Raw genomic sequence first — 21431 nt, forward strand, 5'->3', positions numbered from 1 at the left:
CGAGGGGAGTGGGGGGAAGCGAGTGGTGGAAGTGGGGGGTTAGGGTTTCGGGGTAGTGGGGTTAGGTAGGTAGGGGGTGGGCCGGCCCATTCGGGCGGCTGAGGCCAGCTGGGCCACTTGGCCCAGCGCGGGGGTTGTCTTTTCCTTTTTTTTTGATTGTCTTCTGTTTTTTTTCTGTTTGTGTTTTCTTTTATTTATTTCCTTTTTACTGTTTTATCTCACTTTCTATTTACTATAGTTTTATAAAATGCTAAATTAGTTCCTAAAATAGTGTTACTATTTATTCTATTGTCACAATAACTTGGGCTCCCAAATAAATTAGTTTAATATTTTATATATTATAAAAAGCATTTAATTATTGGTTTTAGCTGCTGTTTTGCTCATTTTAGAGTATTTACACGTTTTATGAAAGTGTGGTTCCTCCTCCATTATTACTTAGGATTTATTTGTTCCAATTTGAACATTTTAGTTTTGATGTTTGAAAACTTTTATCGTTTGCCTTGATTTTGAATTTTGAATTTGAACGGGATTGAATCGTCGGGAGAATAACAACAGTGATCGTGGTGATGTGGCCCATTAGCAAGGAATTACTGTAGCCTAATTGTCCGGGCGTCACAGGCGGGGTGGGGTTTTCCATTATGACGATCATTGGTCCGAGGACGGCCAGCGGGGTTTGACCAAAAAGCTGAGGGCGGGTCGGAAGCATCGCAATTCAGCCTTATTTTTCGTGAGAATGACTATGGCTGGTGGAAGGTTTTAGGGGGGGCATATTTGTGGAAGTAATAAACTTTACAAGATTATAAGAGATCTGCTAGATGATGCTTAATCCCTAAAAACTTCCCCTCAAATAACTTTTTAAGGAAATAATATGAGTTAAATAAAAATTCGAGGGAAGGGTTAGAGATGCTCTCACTGAGCTACCAACATCCGGATCCCCTGCCTATCGATCTGCCTCGCCGACGACTGAGCTCTCCGTCGGTCAGCCACGACGCGGCCGGCCTCGTGCCCTACCGCCGTCTCGGCTACCATGCCAGGTTCACCTCCGGCGCAGGCTCTCCCTCCAGCACCCAAACCCAGAGCCAAGCGCCACCTCCTTCTCCTCCTCACGGCGCCGTCCCTCCTCGCCCTCGTCCTCGCCGTGCTCTTCGCCACCTCAAGCAATCCGCTGCCACGCCTCGTCCGCCTGCTCCTCAGACCGAGGTCTTCCCTTCTCAGCCCGCCGGAGCCAGTCTCCGCGGCCGATACCTCGACGGACGCGGGACGCCCACCATGTGTTCTATGGATGGCCCCTTTCGCCTCCGGCGGCGGCTACTGCTCCGAGGCCTGGTCCTACGTCGCCTCGCTTGACGAGAATGTCGCTGCAGGCGTCGATGCGAACTTCACGCTCTCAATCGCCCACCACGGTGACCTCGAGTCGCCGGAGTTCTGGCAGGGCTTGCCCGAGCAGTCCAAGAACTTGGCGTACAGGCTCGCCACTGCGCAGTGTGAGCTCTCTCGTGCCGTCGTTGTGTGCCACAGCGAGCCTGGCGCGTGGTACCCGCCGATGTACGAGTCTCTGCCTTGCCCACCTACCGGGTACGACGAGCCGGCGTTCGTCATTGGCCGGACGATGTTCGAGACTGACCGTGTCTCGCCGGAGCATGTCAGGCGCTGTAACCAGATGGATGCTGTCTGGGTACCGACAGATTTCCACGTCTCCACATTCGTGAAGAGCGGGGTCGATCCCTCCAAGGTCGTCAAGGTAGTGCAGGCCGTCGATGTCACATTCTTTGATCCAGCCAAGCACGTCGCCTTTCCTCTTCCGATTGGTTTCTCTGTCATGGCGCCTGATGATTCTACACGGAATACTGATAGCTCCAAAGGCAAAGGTTTTGTGTTTCTTAGTGTGTTCAAATGGGAGCAGAGGAAGGGCTGGGATGTGCTTCTGACAGCCTTTCTGCAGGAGTTCTCTGGAGCTGATGATGTTGTGCTCTACCTACTGACCAACGCCTACCACTCTGACACAGATTTTGGAGGGAAAGTTCACAGATTTGTGAACAATTCCAGCATTGAGGAGCCAGTGCTAGGATGGGCAGAAGTCCGGGTGGTTGATGAGCATGTCCCACAGTCCGACCTTCCAAGGTTGTACAAGGCTGCAGATGCATTTGTGCTACCTTCCCGTGGCGAGGGGTGGGGCAGGCCGGTGGTCGAAGCCATGGCCATGGAACTGCCAGTGATTGTGACGAATTGGTCAGGCCCAACGGAGTACCTGACTCAAGAGAATGGATACCCACTGGACGTGGACAGGCTGACTGAGGTCACAGAAGGGCCATTCAAGGGTCATTTCTGTGCTGAGCCATCAGTTGATCATCTGAGAGCTTTGATGAGGCGCGTCTTTGGTGATCAGGAGGAGGCAAGGAGAAAAGGGAGGAAGGCAAGGGAAGACATGGTTGAGAGGTTTTCGCCAGAGGTTGTGGCAAGGATTGTTGCTGATCAGATACAACAGGTGGTTGTCAGTACTCAGTAGATGGATAGCCCAAATCTTATCACAAATTTCCGAGGAAAGTAGATATCATACACCACACATATGATGTAGGTATGGTAAGCTCGTTAGTTATTTGCCGCTTTGTAGGAGTTATTTGTAGTAGTTTCTGCAATGGTGGGGATAATTGGTGGCTGTTGTTCATGTGCCTTTATGCCATCATTATTTGAATGGTTCCCAAGCATGTTATGGACTTATTGCTTCATACTGTTATTTTTAATTAACTTGACATTTCCTGTTAAAAGAACAAACTAGTGAATGTGACCATTTAGCCCATGCCCTTGCATGGTGTTTGCACCTTCCATTTTTGTTACTACATTCAAGGTTGCTTAGGTTGGTCTCTACAAAATAGACCATGGTACATTTACATTATGTTCATCACTTTTCATATCCACAAGGAGCATTCAGTTATATCAAAAATGAAAATCTAGCCAATTAAAGTTCAGCCATCTTACCTGGGCCAACAAAAGGAAGATCTCGATACCCCTTCCAAAAAATGGAGCAGTGACAATGATTCATCAGAAATCATCAACAGACGACGAATTCATGGAAGAAGTTGATGCATAAGGAGTGGTTTTCAATCCAGCCAGTTAAGTTATCTTCCGTTGTTGCATCAGTCAATGAAACAATAGAAGAGGTGTACAGTATGGCACTTGATCAACCTTGCATGCCAGGTAGTGCCTTGTTTCTTTCTTTCTATGTTGTAGCATGCTTTTTGTTGTGCTTTTTGTGTGACAAATTGTGTTGTTGAAACTGGAGTTTAGAGTCAGGTTGTAGATATTAATTTACTTTTCCAGCACAACACAGTTCTTGCAAAGTTTTAGATTCAATCCTTGTATCAAGTTCAGTTATAGCCTTGCTGTTTGAAGTAAAACATAAAACATAATGGCTAACTGTTACTGGTTTGCCAAGTCTGAATTACGTGCAACTGTAAGTGAGTTACTGTGATACAAAAAGGAATAGTCAACTGCAATGCTTTTTATATCATGCAACAAAGCAATGATGTTTGTTCCTTATGTCGCAAGATATTGAAATTGCTACACCTTTTAATTAGTATTCACATATGTGAACTGCACATCATTCCTTTCGGGTATACAGTTCAGCCGAGCAAAGGCGCAGAAAAGTATATTCTTCCAGTTAATTTCATATACTCCATCTGTTCACAAATTTAAGACGTTTCAGATATTTTTGTTTGGACTACATACGGACTGAAATGAGTGAACAAACACATTAAAACGTTTCTATATACATCCGATTCACAAAAAAGGTTAAACATCTTATATTTTTTAACAGAGGGAATATGTTTTAACGATTTTATATTATGTTTTTCCTTGCTAGGATGCAGAGGATCTCCAGCTCATGGTCAGTACTCCCTCCGTCCGGAATTACTTGTTGCGGAAATGGATAAAGATGGATGTATCTAGAACTGAAATACGCCTAGATACAACCATTTCTCCGACAAGTAAGGACGGAGGGAGTAGTATGTTATAACCACAATTTTTTATGTTTCAGTCCAAGAAGCCCAAGGCACCGATGAATATTCGGAGCAAGAATGTTTCTGATGCAGCTAGGAGCCGGAGGAGGTAGCAGAATGTTGGCTGTCAGGGTAACAAATGTGTGAGGCATCAAACATGCAGCTTCAGCAATGCAGTCAGTGTTGTGTTTTTTGCGGCGTTCCAAGCGGGCTCCCGTGCGATGATTTTTCTCGGCGATTTGTTGCACTGTTGTGTTTGCAATGCTGCAACATGCTTCTGACATAAACGTGAGGAAAAGAAGATGCGATCATGTTGCAAACGTATGGAAAAAAAGATTATTTTAAGAGGATTTCCTGCCGCGATGATCAGACGGTTCTGGATGGTGATCTCGTGTCGGATCCAGTGGCTGCTGACGCCTAGCACTAGCCTTTGAAAATCCGAGTAGCTCGTGACCTGCAGCGCGCCACGTCTGCGGTTTCTTCCTCGAGCATTTCATTCCACTGCCTTGTCGGCGGGGCCCACGTCACCGCCCGCACGATGCCTCCCCTCCTCCTCCGCTCCCCCGCGCCGCCGTCCGCTGGTGTCTTCTGCCGGCGGCGGAAAAGAATGCGTGCGCGTGCATCGTGGCAGGAGCTGGCGGGCGTGCTGGTGTTCTCCGCCGTCCCCTTCACCGCCGTCAAGGCCATCGCCAACAGCCCCCTCGGCGCCAGCCTCCGGCGCCGCCTCGAGTCCAGGAAGGCCTCCGCCGCCGCTGAGGCAGACGCCCTCCGCACCGCCGCCCGCGAGGCCCGCAGCTCCAGGTAGGCACTCTCCCCTCCTTACAAAAGCAAAGCCGTTACGTGTACTTCTGCGAATGAAGTGACCTCCCGGTTTGTTTGGGGAACTTATCTTTGATGAAGCTTTTGGTACGGAGGAGCTCGGCCGAGGTGGCTCGGTCCCCTCCGGTACGACTACCCGGAGCACCTGGCCGGAGAGTACCCGGGCGATTACGGGTTCGATATAGCAGGTCTGGGCCGGGACCCCGTTGCTTTCGCCAACTACTTTAAGTATGTCACCGTATTTCTTCTACTTAATACTTTTCAGTCACAGTAGTTTGCGTCTATATACACCTTACTACTGAACCAACCTTGTTTACGAGCAGCGGTGTTTGTCTGTTTGATGAATGGTTATTGTGTAGAGTATCTGATCACATCTTGAACACTGCAAATAAATAGTGCCCCTGCTCATTGTTGAATGCTGATGGTTAGGTGCACCCTTCTATTTCAGCTTTCTTTGGGTCCATCATCAGTTTTGTGTATTCAGATAGTTGTCGTGCTGCAAGCATTTTATTTTCCTAGCTTCGTGGGAGAGATTGCTCCTTGTTCAGGCAAATGACGATAATATGCTCTGGCGCTGCAGAATTTGGCACATAGGTGATCAGATGGAAGCAAAACTTGTAAGACGGGCAAAATGTTTTTTTTTCGAAAGAAGATGTTCAAAATGCTAATTCCAATCTACAATGTTTAGGCATGGACAGCGAACAATGACTTAAATTGACAAAAAAAGAAACTGATATGTTTGCCTTCTTGAATAATAGAGGATTTGGAGGGTGGGGAGATGGGTTTGCAGAAAGGGTCTTCCTGAATGGAAGATCATACCCTGATCTTAACTTAAAAACATAAAGATACTCCCTCCGTTCACAAATATAAGATGTTTTGGATATTTTAATATGGACTACATACGGACTGGAATGAGTGAACAAACACACTAAAACATGTCCATATACATCTAATTCACAAAAAAAGTTAGAACACTTTATAGTTGTGAACCAACGAAGTATCAAACACTGGATAGTATTCACTAAGGGCGGTGACAGAAAAACAGATGTGACCGATATGCAAAGGGAAAAAGTTATCTTGGACGATCTTGTGCCTTCCTGTATCATACAGATTACCTGGCAATATCTTCTATGCTTCCCGCAACAAACCTTATGCCCTAAGCTTAGAAGCTTTTTTTGGAGTAGCTAAAAGATATTTATGTTTTACATTTCTAAATGTACTCTATACTGAAGAGTTGTATAAAGGTGTAAGATCATTGATTTTATTTCCTACAAAGTAGCCTTGTTCTTTCAAATACAATGGAGGTCCTTACCACAGAAGGTGTATAGTAGGCTTATCTGCAGTGAATGATAATAGGTCTCCTTTAGTGACATTCAAGTCTCTTCTATTCAGTTAAACTGTTGTGTATAGTTCAGTTGTAACATTTTTTTTGTGAAGCTGAACTACTAGTTATCTTATCTCACCAACAACCTTCTTTGCAGCTTTGAGATCTTACATTGTCGATGGGCCATGCTTGCTGCTCTTGGTGTTGTTGTTCCTGAGCTGTTAGATCTATTTGGGATAGTGCATTTTGTTGAGCCTGTCTGGTGGAAGGTTGGTTATGCCAAACTTCAGGTGAAATATATCCATATTTATGTTTTCCATGTCTGGGTTCCTTTAGCACACAATGACTGTTCCTGGAACAGACCCTGAAGAAGATGTGTGCACTCTGAAGAGATATCAAGATCATAGTTCCTGTCATCCTACATGCAATCACGGTGTATCTTTTCGTTCAGCGTCTGAAAACTAGTTTGTAGCTAACTCTAATGGATGCATGGATTATCTTCATTGTTGCACAAGTCCCACAGCTGGAAGGTGTTGTAGCATGACCTGTTGTGCTATAATCAAGGCATATTGGCATTTGGCACACAAAGTTAGGAGCCTCCACATGGAGGTTTGGCAAGTCAGCTTTTTTCTTTGCTCTGAGATAGAATAGACATGCAGTGTAGCTGCCGCCTGTCAGCTATGTACATAGATGCTGTGTTGAATAACACAGACGAATTGCATTACAAATGATTTAAATGTCTGCCTTTAGCTAATGAGTTGATTTTGCAGGGTGATACTCTTGATTACCTTGGGATTCCTGGGTTCCGAATTGCTGGTGGTCAAGGCATCATCGTCATCGCTATCTGTCAGGCCCTTCTGATGGTAATAAAAATGCTATGTAGTGTTTCAGTCCTATACTTTTTGAGTAGTTGCTATAGGGCCGTCCAAACATTCATGTCTTGTGTGTTTTCTTTGTGTGCAAACACTTCGGAATTGTAGACAGCTCTCCGCATATAATTCTTTAATCTCACAAGATTATTCTCTTAGTACAACATTCCCTCGTCATTTCATACATTTAATGGTTACAATGCCACATTAGACATATATCTCCATGTCATTATTTGCCAGGTTGGGCCAGAATATGCGAGATACTGTGGGATCGAGGCGCTAGAACCCTTGGGAATATATCTTCCTGGGGACATAAACTACCCAGGTGGAGCACTGTTCGATCCCTTGGGGCTGTCCAAAGACCCTGTTGCGTTTGAAGAACTCAAGGTGAAGGAGATCAAGAATGGTCGTCTCGCAATGGTTGCATGGATCGGATTCTACGCCCAGGCTGCTGTAACCGGCAAGGGCCCTGTGCAGAACCTCATCGAGCACTTGTCGGATCCACTCCGCAACAACGTTTTATCCCCCTTTCTTTGAGGCATTCTAACTGCTTATGTACAGCGTTTACATTGATCAGTTTGTTGTTACAAGGAAATTAATATAGTTTTAGCAAATAGGTTACTGCGTACACATGGCTATAAGATTGTTGTACAGTTGTGGAGTTATGGTGTTGTTCAGCAGAAATTGTGGGTGCCCCAAAATTACTGAAAATGGGATTACATTGATCAGTTTGTTGTTACTAGGAAATTAATATAGTTTTAGCAAATACTACCTCCGTCCCATAATATAAGAACGTTTTTTACACTAGTGCCTCCGTCTCATAATATAAGAGCGTTTTTGACACCACTAATGTAAAAAACGTTCTTATATTATGGGACGGAGGGAGTAGGTTACTGCGTATACATCATACATGGCTATAAGATTGTTGTACAGTTGTGGAGTTATGGTGTTGTTCAGCAGAAATTGTGGGTGCCCCAAAATTACTGAAACGAAATTGCTCCACTTACTGAAAATGGGAGTTGTGGGCCTTGTGGTAACTAAAAGCAGGTGAAGAGCAGATATTTTGATGGGAAGTTTTGACATGCAGATGCAGTAGAAGGTATCCCATTGCACATGTGTCAGCACTTAACTGTGTTTCTTCTTATAAAATCCAGTTAATTGCGTACAACCAGCATTTACTCTTTTTTTTCATACGCTTCCCAACTAGGAGCCGGGTTTCATTACTCATATAACTGCCGCCGCCATCGCACATCTTAGTCAAGATGTCCCCACGAGTGAACTCCCTACATTGCCTCGCCTTCTCGTCCATCTTGCTAGGATCCATGAACATGACAGCATGGTTCTCGACCACCCTCTTTTCTCTTCACTCCACGGCTGCCATTGCAAATTTTTGCTCCTCAATGTCAAGCATTTTTTTCTTCCGCTTCTAATGCAAGTCTTTTCTCCTCTACTAGCGTGTTTCTATCGGCGGCCGTCACCTTTGCCTTCCACTTCTACTCATCCATGGCCTTCATCTCTAGAAACAAGCCATCTTCTCCCCCTTTCCGTTCGACCGCCAATGCCTTTTTCATCTCCACCATTGTAATAAACTCTTCCTTGTATGCTTCAACACCACCATTCTGCTTGACTTGCTTTGCATATTTCCCTTCATTCTGGAAATCCCGTTTTCCTTAAAAAAACAAAAACAAAGAACAAAAGGGTCTCGTACAATTAATAGTTAAGCGGTTATATAGTACAACTCAAAGCATACACACACCCTACTCAATAAACTTTGCGTTGTAACTACGGCTTAAGAGATGTACTCCGAGATGTACATCTCTCTCTTACTAATCTCATCGATTAATGACAATCCTTTTTTGAGAAAATTAGTAAAGATGAATTGATAAATATGACTTGATGCCGTTGCTTTAGCACTTAAAAAAATGAGACCAACCAATCCAAGGGCTAATCCTGGTTGGCTTTTCTTTATAGGAGAATCTCCGTGAGCACCGCGCGTCCGTGCCGGGACTCGAATTCGGATGGGCTGGCAGCAACCTCAGCTGCCAAGCCAACAGGTCGACGCCCCGTCCTCGCTGCTTTAGTACTTACTTCTGTGGGCTCATATGATGTGTGCATACAATTTTTTTATATTTCTGTGATTTTTTGTTATTTTTTCTTGTTAAAAATTGTTGCACAAGAGAACCCACTAGCGTTTCTCTCTCCCTCCCCTATTCCTTGGCGGCCAGGGTAAACTTTCCCTTCCAGGTTTCACCGGCGAGCCCGTGGATTCGCCTCCCCTCTGTCTGCCGCTCCGACTGCCGGTGGTGGGTAGGGGAATCCCAGTGCCTCCGCTCTGGTCAATAGTTTAGGTTAGGGTTTTTTAGTCCTCGTAGGTGCGGCGCTCGGATGGATGGCGGCGCTTCTTCTTCGAGTTTGTCTTCCGGACTCCGATCCTCCTCGAGTTCGTTCATCTACACGTAGTCAACGGAGCTCCGACATAAATTCCTGCCACTCCTCTAGACTGTGAGGCTAGAGTTTCTCGTCACGTGACGAGATTTGGTGTCAGTTGTTTCAAATCTATTCAGGGGTTCAACGACAACGACTGCGGCTCCAGGGCGCTGGTCCTTAGAGGCACGTGCACGAAGGCTTCCCGGCTGTCATCGACAAGGTCAAGCCGGCTCTGGCAGGGGAACGACAACAACGACGCATCGACGGCTCGTTCTGACGGCGGCAATGGTTGTTCGGTGGTCTTGAAATCTCGATGTAATTTTTATTATGTTTGAGGTGCTTTGTACTTCCGGTGAACTTTGATGATAATAGATCTGAATCATTTTCGCAAAAGAATAATTTTTGTTGCACAAAAAGCAAGTGAAACCTGCTTCAAGATTAGCGCGCGGCGGGATCCGGTGCCCCCAGCTCCGTGCGGGCCCTACAGCCTCCGTGGAAGAACGTGAGCGAAGGAATGGGAGAGGGAGAGGGTAGTTGCCGATTCGCTGCCGTATTTGACCCAGACTGAGAAGCGAAGAAACTTTGATTCCAGAAAGGGAGAGGAGAGAGGGGAAGAAGACGCCAGAGTCGCAACCCGCCGCAGATCTCCTCCGTCCTCCGCGCCCAGCCCTCCCCTTTGTCCTCCATGGAGTGCGTCCGCTCCGGGGCTCTTGATCTGGGGCGCTCCGGGAATTTCTTGGGGAAGAGCGGTTCCACGACGTGAGTGCCCTTCGCTTCTCACCGTTCATGTGTTCGTTCGTTCGTTCGTTCGTTCGTTTTGTTCTTTTTAATCGCTGATCGCTGATCTGGATGCGGGGGTGGTGCCGCCGGCGCGAAGTAGATTTCGGTGGGGGGTTTCGGTTTTTGTTATGGCGCTGTCGCGGTCACTAGAATTTTGTGATGGTTCAGTTGTGATCTGGCACCAAAATTGGATTAGTTTTGCTGTGCGACCGTAGAGTAACACAATATAAAAATAACATGTGTGCACTTGCTACAATGTTCTGGATTGAGGATCTTGTAGCAAATCCTGGAATTAATGAATTGTTGGTGCTCCTGAAACCTGTAACGGAAGCAGTTTCCCATTTCTGAACATCCGTGGAGCATCACACGTTTCAACATATTATGGAGTAAAATTAGTATTTGTTTGTACTACCAAAATCTATTAGAGGTGATGGAACGTACAGACAGGATCAAGTAGTTGGCAAGAATGGCTAGAGTCCTAATGGTCTGTAAGAAGTTGACCACCTCTGAAATATGCACTGTCCTGTTGATTGTGTAGACCACAGAAGATCATGAGTTTAGAAGACATGATTGCTGAGATATATTTGATCAATTAGTGATTAATATTGCTTAAAGAAATCTGCGGTCAGTAGATAGTTTGAAGTGAATTCGCAATAAATTTGGCATAATGTGGATAGATTGATCTAGCTTCTGATTGCATTTTGAGATGTGCTGAAGTTTACACTCACATGACATTTCCCCTGGAGAAATACAGTGTAACCTTTGTTTTTGTTATGTTATTTGTGTTGACTGTGCTACCATTGACAGGTCATGTGGTAAAGTCAGATGTTCTACAAACCTTGCTGGTTCTACCAAATGCGAGCAAAACTTGCATGGGAAGGTTAAACCCTTGCTGTTGTCAGCAAGTGGAAAAGCAAGGGGAACCTCTGGTTTGGTTCACAGAAGTCAAGTACTTAAACATCAGCACCATCTTTCTGTGAGATCCACCTCTACCGATGTATGTACTACTTTTGATGAAGATGTCAAAGGTGTATCTTCACATGCTGTTGAGGAAAAGGTTGGAGTGCTGTTACTAAATCTTGGTGGTCCAGAGACCCTCAATGATGTTCAACCATTTTTGTTCAACCTCTTTGCTGATCCAGTAAGTGATCATACCACATGCTATAGTTTTAATTTCCAATGCAACTTCACATGTTCCTTGCTAATTATGTGTAACCAATGATTATTTCTCTTCTTAGTTAGGTTTACCCCCTCAGAGGATTTGTTTCACTGGTAGAGATTAACTTCTGTAGATACATGGGATTTTTTCTTAGGAGGGATCATGCCCTCCCTATAAAAGATTATTTCATTATTTGGATACGGATGGACTAGAACTGTTCACTTCGAATTGAAACAGGTTTAAGTTCAAAATCTCTGTCCATCTGAAGAGATTGAGTAGACCGTGATATATTTGAAGAAGCCATAAAAGGGAGAGCCATGCATCATTTTGGATGAGATAGTAGAGAATTAAGTCTCTAGAGTATAAAACTCATCATCCTAGTCTATGGCCTCTTGTTTATCACAAGTCATGTTATCTCTGGCAGCCCTTTGCATGGTAGTTATCCCAATCTGAACCACATAGCCCTATCTGTTTCTTAATTATCTTGTGTAGTTGTGTTATTGTTTGATTTCAGTACTTTCAACTGGGTAATTCAGTTTTGACTTTATAATTGTTACCCAGGATATCATCCGACTCCCTAGGCTGTTCAGGTTTCTTCAAAGACCACTGGCCAAACTTATTTCTACTTTTAGAGCTCCTAAGAGTAAAGAGGGGTATGCCTCAATTGGTGGTGGATCACCTCTGCGGAAAATTACCGACGAGCAGGTAAAAGTTCATCAATCTAACCACACTCTTTTTTTTTTCTGTGTTTTTAACAGCTATATAGTTGTGATTTAGCAGCTTTGCCACAAACTCGTTAAACTCTGTAACTTTCACCATAGTCGCATATATCATATTCAGTATTACTTGTTTTAATAAAATAGATTTATCACATTCTTAGCTGAATTACTTTATCTGCAGGCAAATGCTTTGAAGGTTGCACTAAAAAGTAAGAACTTGGAAGCAGATATATATGTTGGAATGCGTTATTGGTACCCATTCACCGAAGAAGCCATCGATCAGGTTAGACCTCCTCACTAATCGAATTTAAAGGCCTTTAATCCTTTTGTTCTTCCTGTAAGTGGCAACAATAGTTTCTTGGTCTTTTTGTTTAATTATTATTCTTCCGTGGTAATTAATTCATATAATTGTTCTAGATTGATATCTCATTGTCATCGTCCATCTTATTTTCATTTTTATATGATTGTGTTTTACTTTTTGTTGAATTTAACTATGTAATTTTTTGTACGTTCTTGACTATCTTGCAACATGTATTACATTTTTAGGGACAAGAATTTTGTACTATGGTTTTATCTAAGTGATTTCCATATTTTTAACTGATGATTACTGTTTTTCTACTATTTTGATTGATGATAGATTAAGAAGGATAAAATTACGAAGCTTGTGGTTCTTCCACTATACCCTCAATACTCCATATCAACAAGCGGTTCTAGTATCCGCGTTCTCCAAAACATTGTCAAGTAGGCAATTACCTTCTCTAATGAAACCTCATGTTTCAGACTATGTAGAACCTGAAAATCTGATATGGCGGCATTCGTGCAGGGAAGATCAATACTTTGCTGGCTTGCCAATCTCCATTATTGAATCTTGGTACCAGCGCGAGGGCTATGTGAAATCAATGGCTGACTTAATTGAGAAGGAACTATCAGTTTTTACGAATCCTGAAGAGGTTTGCACATCCCTTGTTTTGCTTCTGGGTTTCTTAAAAAATTCACGTATTGTTAGTCGTTGTTGATCTGTAGGATTAGTTGCAAACTTGCAGCATAGCCATTCGGTGTGTTGTACATTCTTTCATACAGAAATTTCCTTGGGCCTGTGCTTTGGAATTTTTACAGGCCCCTGCCTCTGGAGTCTGGGCAATAAGTAGTAATTAAATCATTAGATGTATTTGTATTTATAGTCTCAGCATAACCATTACCCCATCATTTGAGAGAATAGCATGCTGCATTACTTGCCAGCAGGGGCGAAGCCACATTGAGGTCAATGGGGGCCACTCAAATTTTGATATTCCAATAAGATCTGTTTATATTTTTAGGAAAGATGCGTCAGTTTTCAAACTTTTTGCGAATACTGAAGTATGCTAGGCACTTGAAAAATGATCTGCAAAGAGAAATATGCAGCTAATTTAGAGCAGTATTCTGATGAAGTAATCGTCAAAACAATACTGTGATCTCATTGTAACATTCTTAGCAGATGTTGTACACTACAATATTTCTGGTTATTTGGATAGATTTAAGCGGTAATACCTACAAAAGTTATTCTTCTGGTTGAGCACAGGATAGCTATGTCAGTAGATTGTTTGTAAAAGACCTGTAATATTTAATGCTTTATAACTTCTATGGACTTTTGAGTGTGAATAATGTTATAAGTTGTAGAGTATTTTGAAATCTGAGATGAAATGTATTTTGCAAGTGCAATTTTGTTGAATAAATAACGAATAGAAGGTAATATCATTCTGACGTTATGTTTCATAATTCGCAGGTTATGATATTCTTCAGTGCACATGGAGTACCACTTACCTATGTTAAGGATGCTGGAGATCCATACAGAGATCAGATGGAAGACTGCATTGCTTTGATCATGGAGGAGTTGAAATCCAGAGGAACCTTGAATGACCATACTCTGGCTTACCAGGTAAGGAGAAAATGATGAATAAATACTTGTCTTGTAATCACTGTTAAGGGTTATGAAAGCATTTTTAGCTAATTTCAAGGATATAAATGTTATACTTATGTACTTAGAAGTTAGAAACCAAATTTTGACTATAATACCCTACGAATCTACATGGTGGAAGACATCACACAGGTTTTATTTCTCCTTTTTCTTTACCGAATGCTATTAACCTTTCTGCGCAATGGCAGAGTCGCGTGGGACCAGTTCAATGGCTTAAGCCATATACTGATGAAGTTTTAGTTGAACTTGGTCAAAAGGGTGTAAAGAGTCTCCTGGCTGTCCCAGTAAGGTAATCATCAACTTTACCATTTATACTCTACCAGTTCAGTATTTTTAGGACAACAATAAGGGTGTTTGATGCAGCTTTATCTGTTTTTTTGGTTTTGTGGACTTCTGTTCACACTGATCACCGGAACCAATTTCAAGTGCATCTACTACTCTTTCTGTAGCAATATTTCCTACTATTATAATATCATCATCACTTTATCAGGCCAGCTCTAATTTATCTTAATTTAGCATTTTGTGTGCTTATGTGAATTCTACCTGAACTTTCCATCATGTACCTGTTTGCAACTTGCTTATTGTGGTTTTGTTTGTGTTTATTGCGTTGGTGTCATTTGCCGTATCTGTCAATATTAATATGTCAGTGGCCATTCTCGCACCACAATTTTGGTTTCATATATGTTTATCTAAGTTGAAGCTACATCTTCAAGTCATGCACAGTCCAAAGTACATCATTGTCTTGAGGTTACCATGACTTCTGTTTTTTTAACTCCACGTGAACCTCTTTCGACTACGCTTACATCATTTGCTAAAATCAAATCCAGCTTCGTGAGCGAGCATATTGAGACACTGGAAGAAATCGACATGGAGTACAGGGAGTTGGCTCTAGAGTCGGGCATTGAGAACTGGGGCAGGGTTCCAGCTCTTGGATGCACCTCATCCTTCATCTCGGACCTCGCCGATGCTGTCGTCGAAGCCCTTCCCTCTGCCTCCGCGATGGTGACCAGAAAGGTCAAGGATACTGACTCTGACATGGACATGATGCATTACCTGACCAAGATGTTCTTCGGCTCGGTCCTGGCCTTCTTCCTGCTGTTATCCCCGAGGCTAGTTTCCGCTTTCCGGAACACTCTTCATTGAGCTGCTTATTTTTATCGATGCTCCGTGGTTAACCATTTTGGTGATTGTAACTAGAAACCATGTAGATTTACTGTTGAATAATTTATAATTTATTTTTTTGGTGGTAGACTGCCATGATAATAACAAGATAGTTTCTGGGTGAGAAAGAAAGGCTAGAGTTTGTTTCACTTATGTCTTGCCCATAACATATCGACAATGTCATAGGTACTTCATGTTTCTATAAGAACTGGGGGACACGGTGAGTAAGCATCATGTTTCTATAAGAACTGGGGGACACGGTGAGTAAGCATTTACCCATTGTATGGAGGAGTCATGTACCACCAGCATGTATAATGGCACATGCTTATATACTGGCGCTTAAAAGAGTACATGGTCACATCGTTGACCATGTATGTTAGTTTTGTTTAATCTTTTGCGAATCTCTCTTTGGGTTCTTATAAATAATTATATTCCCCGTTAATTAGTGCTAGTTTATATGCAGAATGACTTGTTGAGCACCAATCTGTAATCAAAGATTTATTATATGCTAACTAAAACCATGACACTTATGGATCCAAGGGAGTATAAAACAAGGACATTGGCTAGCGTTCTGACAGTCTGACGTTGGCTTTTTTCTAGAAACGTCATCAAGGCATTTTATTCATTTCGCTTGATATTGTGAAACGTCAATCGTCAATCTGACGTTCGCTGGAAACAAAATCCGCAGCTGGATTGATTCTTGATCGCAAAGAAAAGAAACGTAGCGTGTTGGTTAATGCAGTTTAGTTCACGTCAGATCGAAGCCAGCATTTTGGTATCTGTATATGTAGACGCACTGATTGATGTCAAGCGCGTCCGGACAAATTTAGCCGACACGCCGGACAAAAGTTTAATTGAGAGCATAACGATCCATGCGTATTTCTACACAGGTTGACCTCCTTTTCATTAAGTATGAGTATTTCGAATGGACTGAAAGACACGAAACACGTTTTGTTCCTTGTCAGAAGGCGAAAGAGATTTAGAATAAGCTGGAGTGTACGAGGTGATTAAAAAAGCTTGTGCTATTGATCGGTCGGGTGGGGGAAACAATTATGGAATTCTTACTCCTTATGCCAGAGAACGAGCTATCTATTCCGGGCACTCAGAATGTACGTGACCTCGTAGCTATAACCGCTTGGTATCTGTGATGGGATAGGTGTATGTTAGTTCATGAAGGGAAGGTCCAAAATGCGAACCAGCCGTCTATGGGGATTAGGGCAATAACAACTAACTATGTAAATGCACACTCTCCCAATGCAACTAGTAAAACATGAGGGTGAAGCAGACCTCCTACGGGCTTTGTTAAGTTTAACGTTGATACTTCCTTTGATCATAATTTGCTTAGCAACACAGCTAGGGCTGTCATTAGAGATGATAAAGAAAGATTTATTATTGGCGGGAATTGGAAATTTGACTGGTGTGCTGATGTTTGACAGCATAGGCTTTAGCGCTACGGTTTGGACTAGGTCTTGCACAAAAAGCAGGGTGCAACTATCTGGTTATTAACTCCGACAACTTGGAAGTCATCAACACAATGAAAAATGGAGGACAATCGGTGGAAGCGGCGGCAACGGTCTTCGATGATTGCTATTTTTGGGCTTGTGATTTTCCTTTTACTAGGTTTGAGCATTGTAATAGGAAAGCAAATAAGGTGGCGTATAAAATAGCTAGACTAGCGAAAGTTTCAGTGACAAGGGACTATTTTGAGAAGCCCATGGATGAAATTGTATCTTTTCTTACTGACGATATAACTTTTATCTCTACTTAACAAAGTTTTTGGTTTATTTTAAAAAAAGTACAGTATATAATTGCTCGACGGGAAATGGGAACAACAATATCATTACACGGACAAGAAAAGAACGAGGAAGAGAGAGAAAAGGGGCAGCGAGGTGAAAACTGGCTGCCAGTACGAAACACCTGCAGTTGTTACAAGTTTTAGAGACTACGAACGGACGACGAGACACTAACCAAGAAGACGAACAAGACAGACTTGAGAGCATCTCCAATCGGAAAAATCGTCTTTTTTTTGCGCGCAGTCGAAACGGCCGCTTCAGCGGACGTGTAAAAAACGCGCGCGCGGTATAGTTGGTTCAGGGCGTTGAGCAAAACGGTATCGCGCACCCGCTCCCGCGCGTCGGCATCGTCGTCCGCATCTCCCCATTTGTTCCGGCGACCCGACGACGCTTCCTCGGCCTATCCTCGCACGCCGCAGTTGCTTCCTCCACCTCCTCTGTCGGAGTAAATGACCACGGGTAGCCTCATCAGCCTTCCATGGTATTTCAAGACATCAGGGCCGGCCGCGCCCCTCAAGACTCAAAGATCAACTAGCCGCCTTCTTACGGCCGGCTGGTCCCAGCGGCCGACTGGCGAAAGATGGCAAGGCCCAGCAGACGGCCTCAAAGTGGGCCGACTCCTAGCAGGCGACCTCTAGAGAGGCCGGCTCCTAGCAGGCGGCCCCAAGCGCCCTCAAAGTCTGCACCCATATAAATACGATGAAACGGGGCGTGGCTACAGTACGCCCTGCCACCCCCAAATCCAGGGCCAATTGTGGCCACAGTATGCCGTACCAGACGGAGATCTCCCGTCCGGCGCGACACTGTTGCCACTCTGCCCATGACATCGCCCACGACAGGAGGGCCATGCCCCCACGACGTGCTGTCAGTACGGCTCGCATGCAGCGGGCCCTACCTGTTCGCGAGGAGCCAGAGGGCGGCGAGCCCTGACCAGTTGGCTCGAGGAGAGGCCGGCCCCTAACCAGGCGGCTCTCCCCTTCTTGGAGTTTGTGCGCTATTAATCAGAAGAGACGGGGAGTGGCTACAGTGACCGCCCGCTAGGCGGCGGCGGTACTGTAGCCACGCTTCCCCGACAAAGCCTACATCATCAGTGGCATCGCCACAGTATTAAGCAGCCGGCAGGACTCGGCGGCGGCGGGCGCGACCTGCGGGCCGAGTACAAGACAGCCGGCGGGTCCCACCAGACGGCGGGCCCCAGCGGTCGGCGGAGAAGCCGGCGATCATAGACACTGACGGCCGGGTCCTACACCCGGCCAGATTACCTTTGTAACCCTAGGGGTAGGCATATATAAACCCCCCATGGCACCCATGCAAAGGGTTCAGACTTTAGTCCATCCACACATATAGAGAGAGGAAGCTAGGGCTAGCCTTGTTCTTTTTCCCCCTCTAGAGAAACAACTCAAGGAGCAAGCTTGTAGCCATCATTGTGGCTTGAGTGATCATGCGGAGACCCCGCAGAGCAGGAGTAGGGGTGTTATCTCCTAGGAGAGCCCCGAACCTGGGTAAGATCGCCGGCGTGCATGTTTGCGCCTTATCCCATTTCCTGGCACTGGCGACATTTTATTAGCCCCCTCCATGATAAGCCATCCTTTGGCATATGTCGCACGACACCCCCGACATTTGGCGCCCACCGTGGGGCTGGGTGCACCGTCGTACGGAGATCTGTTCTGGACGGGAATCTTGTTCCTCCCTAGCGAGCGCAGCCAGCCCGGCACGCCTGATGGCGTCGACGCCGGCGCGCTGCATGGTGCTGAGCTCGTCTGCGCGGCAAGCTGCCTCGCTGACCTCATCGGCGAGATCCGCCTCCCCGATGATCCCGCGCCTGACGCGGGAGCAGCCAGCTCCGAGAGCTGCCTTGTCGACCTTCTTGGCAAGCTCGACATCGCCAACGAGCCGGCCTCCGACCTGGAGTCGATTGGCTCCACCGACCCGATGCTTGTCGACTCCGACACGGCATCGCTTGACGCCTTCCCCACCAACGTGGTGGTCATCGATGACCCTCTCCCTCGCGCCGACAGCGGCGGAAGCACCGTCACGGAGGTGCTCGTCATCAGCCACGACGGAGCCTCTGGCGGTGCCCAAGACCCACTGCAGGCGGCCCTGCGGGATCTGTCTGCACCCATCGCAGAAGACGCTGACGCCGAGACGCTGGAAGCCCACCGCGTCTCGCTCGTTGAAAGCGCCAAGAAGTTGGCCACCATGAGACGCCTCTCAGAGGCTTATCCGCGCTAGATCGACCGCGTTGTTGGCGGCACGCCGGCTGCTGGCGGGCCCAGCCGCGTCGGCACGGTCCAGCAGCGCGGCGCTGCCGTCGCCAGCATGTTCGGGGTAGATCGCCCTGTCTATGCCACGCCCATGGAGAACCTACGAGCTGCCCAGGCGGCAGCGGACGAGCTGGACCACCTCGAGGGCGACGAGCGCCGCTGCATGACGGAGCGTGTTCAACAGCTCATTGACACGGCTGCCGCGCTGCAAGAGGCCGGCTGCCGCGCAGAAGATCCCGGCCAACGGGTTGAGAACCTGCCCCCTCGCCGAGAGCAAGGCGCGACCTCCCAGACGCCGACTGGTGGCGTCCGCGACAGACGAGACAAAGAGCCGGCTGCTAGCCGCAGCCGTACATGCATCACCATCGAGTGCGACCAAGATGGCCGCCCACGAGCAGTGGAACGACGGGACGACTATCCGCCGCCTCCTCCTCCTCGCAGGGAGGGGCGTGCTTTCCCGCCGCCTGTTGACCACCCAACTCTCGGTGACCGGCTGGGCCGCCGAGAGGGAATCGGAGAGAACGACACCCGCCATCGGATTGACCGTCTCAATCGATCCCTGGCGCTAGAAGAGGAAGATGCATTGGGTCCGCCTTGTTTCGGCCCCCGCATCCGCGACGAGCCCTTTCCCAAGGGGTTCACGCTTCTACGAGATACGCCCAAGTACAACGACTCTGTGAAACTGGAAGACTGGCTGGTCGACTACTCCACGGCCGTCAGCATAGCAAACGGCAACAAGCGTGTTGCCGTAAAATACGTTCCGCTCATGCTCCAGGGCACGGCCCGGACATGGCTGAACAGCCTGAAGCCCCGCAGCATCAACAGCTGGGTAGATTTCACTTAAGTCTTCGTCCACAACTTCACTAGCACCTACAAGCGGCCTCCCAAGCCTCGCCAGCTCTCGCTGTGCGTCCAAGGCCCCAACTGAAGGAAATATGCCCTAGAGGCAATAATAAAGTTGTTATTTATATTTTCTTATATCATTGTAAATGTTTATTATTCATGCTAGAATTGTATTAACCAGAAACTTAGTACATGTGTGAATACATAGACAAACAGAGTGTCCCTAGTACGCCTCTACTTGACTAGCTCGTTAATCAAAGATGGTTAAGTTTCCTAGCCATAGACATGTGTTGTCATTTGATGAACGAGATCACATCATTAGAGAATGATGTGATGGACAAGACCCATCCGTTAGCTTAGCACTATGATCGTTTAGTTTATTGCTATTGCTTTCATCATGACTTATACATGTTCCTCAGACTATGAGATTATGCAACTCCCGAATACCGGAGGAACACCTTGTGTGCTATCAAACGTCACAACGTAACTGGGTGATTATAAAGATGCTCTACAGGTGTCTCCGATGGTGTTTGTTGAGTTGGCATAGATCGAGATTAGGATTTGTCACTCCGTGTATCGGAGAGGTATCTCTGGGCCCTCTCGGTAATGATCATCACTATAAGCCTTGCAAGCAAAGTGACTAATGAGTTAGTTACGGGATGATGCATTACGGAACGAGTAAAGAGACTTGCCGGACGAGATTGAACTAAGTATGATGATGCCGACGATTGAATCTAGGGCAAGTAACATACCGATGAAAAAGGGAACAACGTATGTTGTTATGCGGTTTGACCGATAAAGATCTTCGTAGAATATGTAGGAGCCAATATGAGCATCCAGGTTCCGCTATTGGTTATTGACCGGAGATGTGTCTCGGTCATGTCTACATAGTTCTCGAACCCGTAGGGTCCGCACGCTTAACGTTCGATGACGATTTGTATTATGAGTTATGTGATTTGATGCACCGAAGGTTGTTCGGAGTCCCGGATGAGATCACGGACATGACGAGGAATCTCGAAATGGTCGAGACATAAAGATCGATATATTGGAAGGCTATATTCGGACATCGGAAAGGTTCCGAGTGATTCGGGTATTTTTCGGAGTACCAGAGAGTTACGGGAATTCGCCGGGGGAAGTAGTGGGCGTTAATGGGCCATACGGGGAAGGAGAGAAGGGCCTCAAGGGGTGGCCGCCCCCCCATGGCAAGTATGAATTGGACTAGGGAGGGGGCAGCGCCCCCCTCTCTTTCCTTCTCCCTCTCCTACTCCTTCCCTCTCTTCCCTCTTGGAAAAGGAAGGGGACTCCAACTAGGATTGGGAATCCT

The 21431-nt window shown here is 45.9% G+C and overlaps 3 protein-coding genes across 6 annotated transcripts; all 3 read left to right on the forward strand.

Annotated features, from left to right (window-relative positions):
• Nucleotides 1–884: 884 nt before the first annotated feature.
• On the forward strand, nucleotides 885–2750 carry LOC123121096 (uncharacterized). The gene has a single exon (XM_044541022.1). It carries the CDS (start codon nucleotides 1028–1030, stop codon nucleotides 2504–2506), a length of 1479 nt encoding a protein of 492 aa, XP_044396957.1. The 5' UTR covers nucleotides 885–1027; the 3' UTR covers nucleotides 2507–2750.
• A 261-nt stretch (nucleotides 2751–3011) lies between these two features.
• On the forward strand, nucleotides 3012–7735 carry LOC123121097 (chlorophyll a-b binding protein 7, chloroplastic). Of its 4 annotated transcripts, none has more exons than XM_044541024.1 (5): nucleotides 3012–4796; nucleotides 4896–5042; nucleotides 6296–6428; nucleotides 6909–7001; nucleotides 7248–7735. In XM_044541024.1, exons 1-5 carry the CDS (start codon nucleotides 4534–4536, stop codon nucleotides 7542–7544), a joined length of 933 nt encoding a protein of 310 aa, XP_044396959.1. In that variant the 5' UTR covers nucleotides 3012–4533; the 3' UTR covers nucleotides 7545–7735. The 4 variants fall into 4 exon arrangements, with proteins under 4 accessions (XP_044396959.1, XP_044396960.1, XP_044396961.1 ...); XM_044541025.1 differs by having other exon boundaries at nucleotides 6296–6407; XM_044541026.1 differs by lacking the exon at nucleotides 4896–5042.
• A 2203-nt stretch (nucleotides 7736–9938) lies between these two features.
• Nucleotides 9939–15356, forward strand: LOC123121098 (ferrochelatase-2, chloroplastic). The gene is made up of 9 exons (XM_044541028.1): nucleotides 9939–10193; nucleotides 11022–11355; nucleotides 11935–12078; nucleotides 12274–12375; nucleotides 12730–12833; nucleotides 12916–13042; nucleotides 13855–14007; nucleotides 14235–14335; nucleotides 14874–15356. The coding sequence occupies exons 1-9, from the start codon at nucleotides 10120–10122 to the stop codon at nucleotides 15187–15189; spliced, it is 1455 nt and encodes a 484-aa protein (XP_044396963.1). The 5' UTR covers nucleotides 9939–10119; the 3' UTR covers nucleotides 15190–15356.
• The last annotated feature ends 6075 nt before the right edge of the window (nucleotides 15357–21431 follow it).

The sequence above is a fragment of the Triticum aestivum genome, chromosome 5D (assembly GCF_018294505.1).
Source record: "Triticum aestivum cultivar Chinese Spring chromosome 5D, IWGSC CS RefSeq v2.1, whole genome shotgun sequence".
Classification (NCBI taxonomy): domain Eukaryota; kingdom Viridiplantae; phylum Streptophyta; class Magnoliopsida; order Poales; family Poaceae; genus Triticum; species Triticum aestivum.

What these genes read in the sequence shown, in the direction of transcription:
- LOC123121096 (XM_044541022.1), top strand. Translation starts at nt 1,028, where the DNA reads ATGCCAGGTTCACCTCCGGCGCAGGCTCTCCCTCCAGCACCCAAACCC.
- LOC123121097 (XM_044541024.1), top strand. Translation starts at nt 4,534, where the DNA reads ATGCCTCCCCTCCTCCTCCGCTCCCCCGCGCCGCCGTCCGCTGGTGTC. An exon ending in CGCGAGGCCCGCAGCTCCAG is followed by an intron (nt 4,797 to 4,895) that starts GTAGGCACTCTC and finishes TCTTTGATGAAG; the next exon opens with CTTTTGGTACGGAGGAGCTC. An exon ending in TCTGTCAGGCCCTTCTGATG is followed by an intron (nt 7,002 to 7,247) that starts GTAATAAAAATG and finishes ATTATTTGCCAG; the next exon opens with GTTGGGCCAGAATATGCGAG.
- LOC123121098 (XM_044541028.1), top strand. Translation starts at nt 10,120, where the DNA reads ATGGAGTGCGTCCGCTCCGGGGCTCTTGATCTGGGGCGCTCCGGGAAT. An exon ending in GGGAAGAGCGGTTCCACGAC is followed by an intron (nt 10,194 to 11,021) that starts GTGAGTGCCCTT and finishes TACCATTGACAG; the next exon opens with GTCATGTGGTAAAGTCAGAT. An exon ending in CTCCTGGCTGTCCCAGTAAG is followed by an intron (nt 14,336 to 14,873) that starts GTAATCATCAAC and finishes AATCAAATCCAG; the next exon opens with CTTCGTGAGCGAGCATATTG.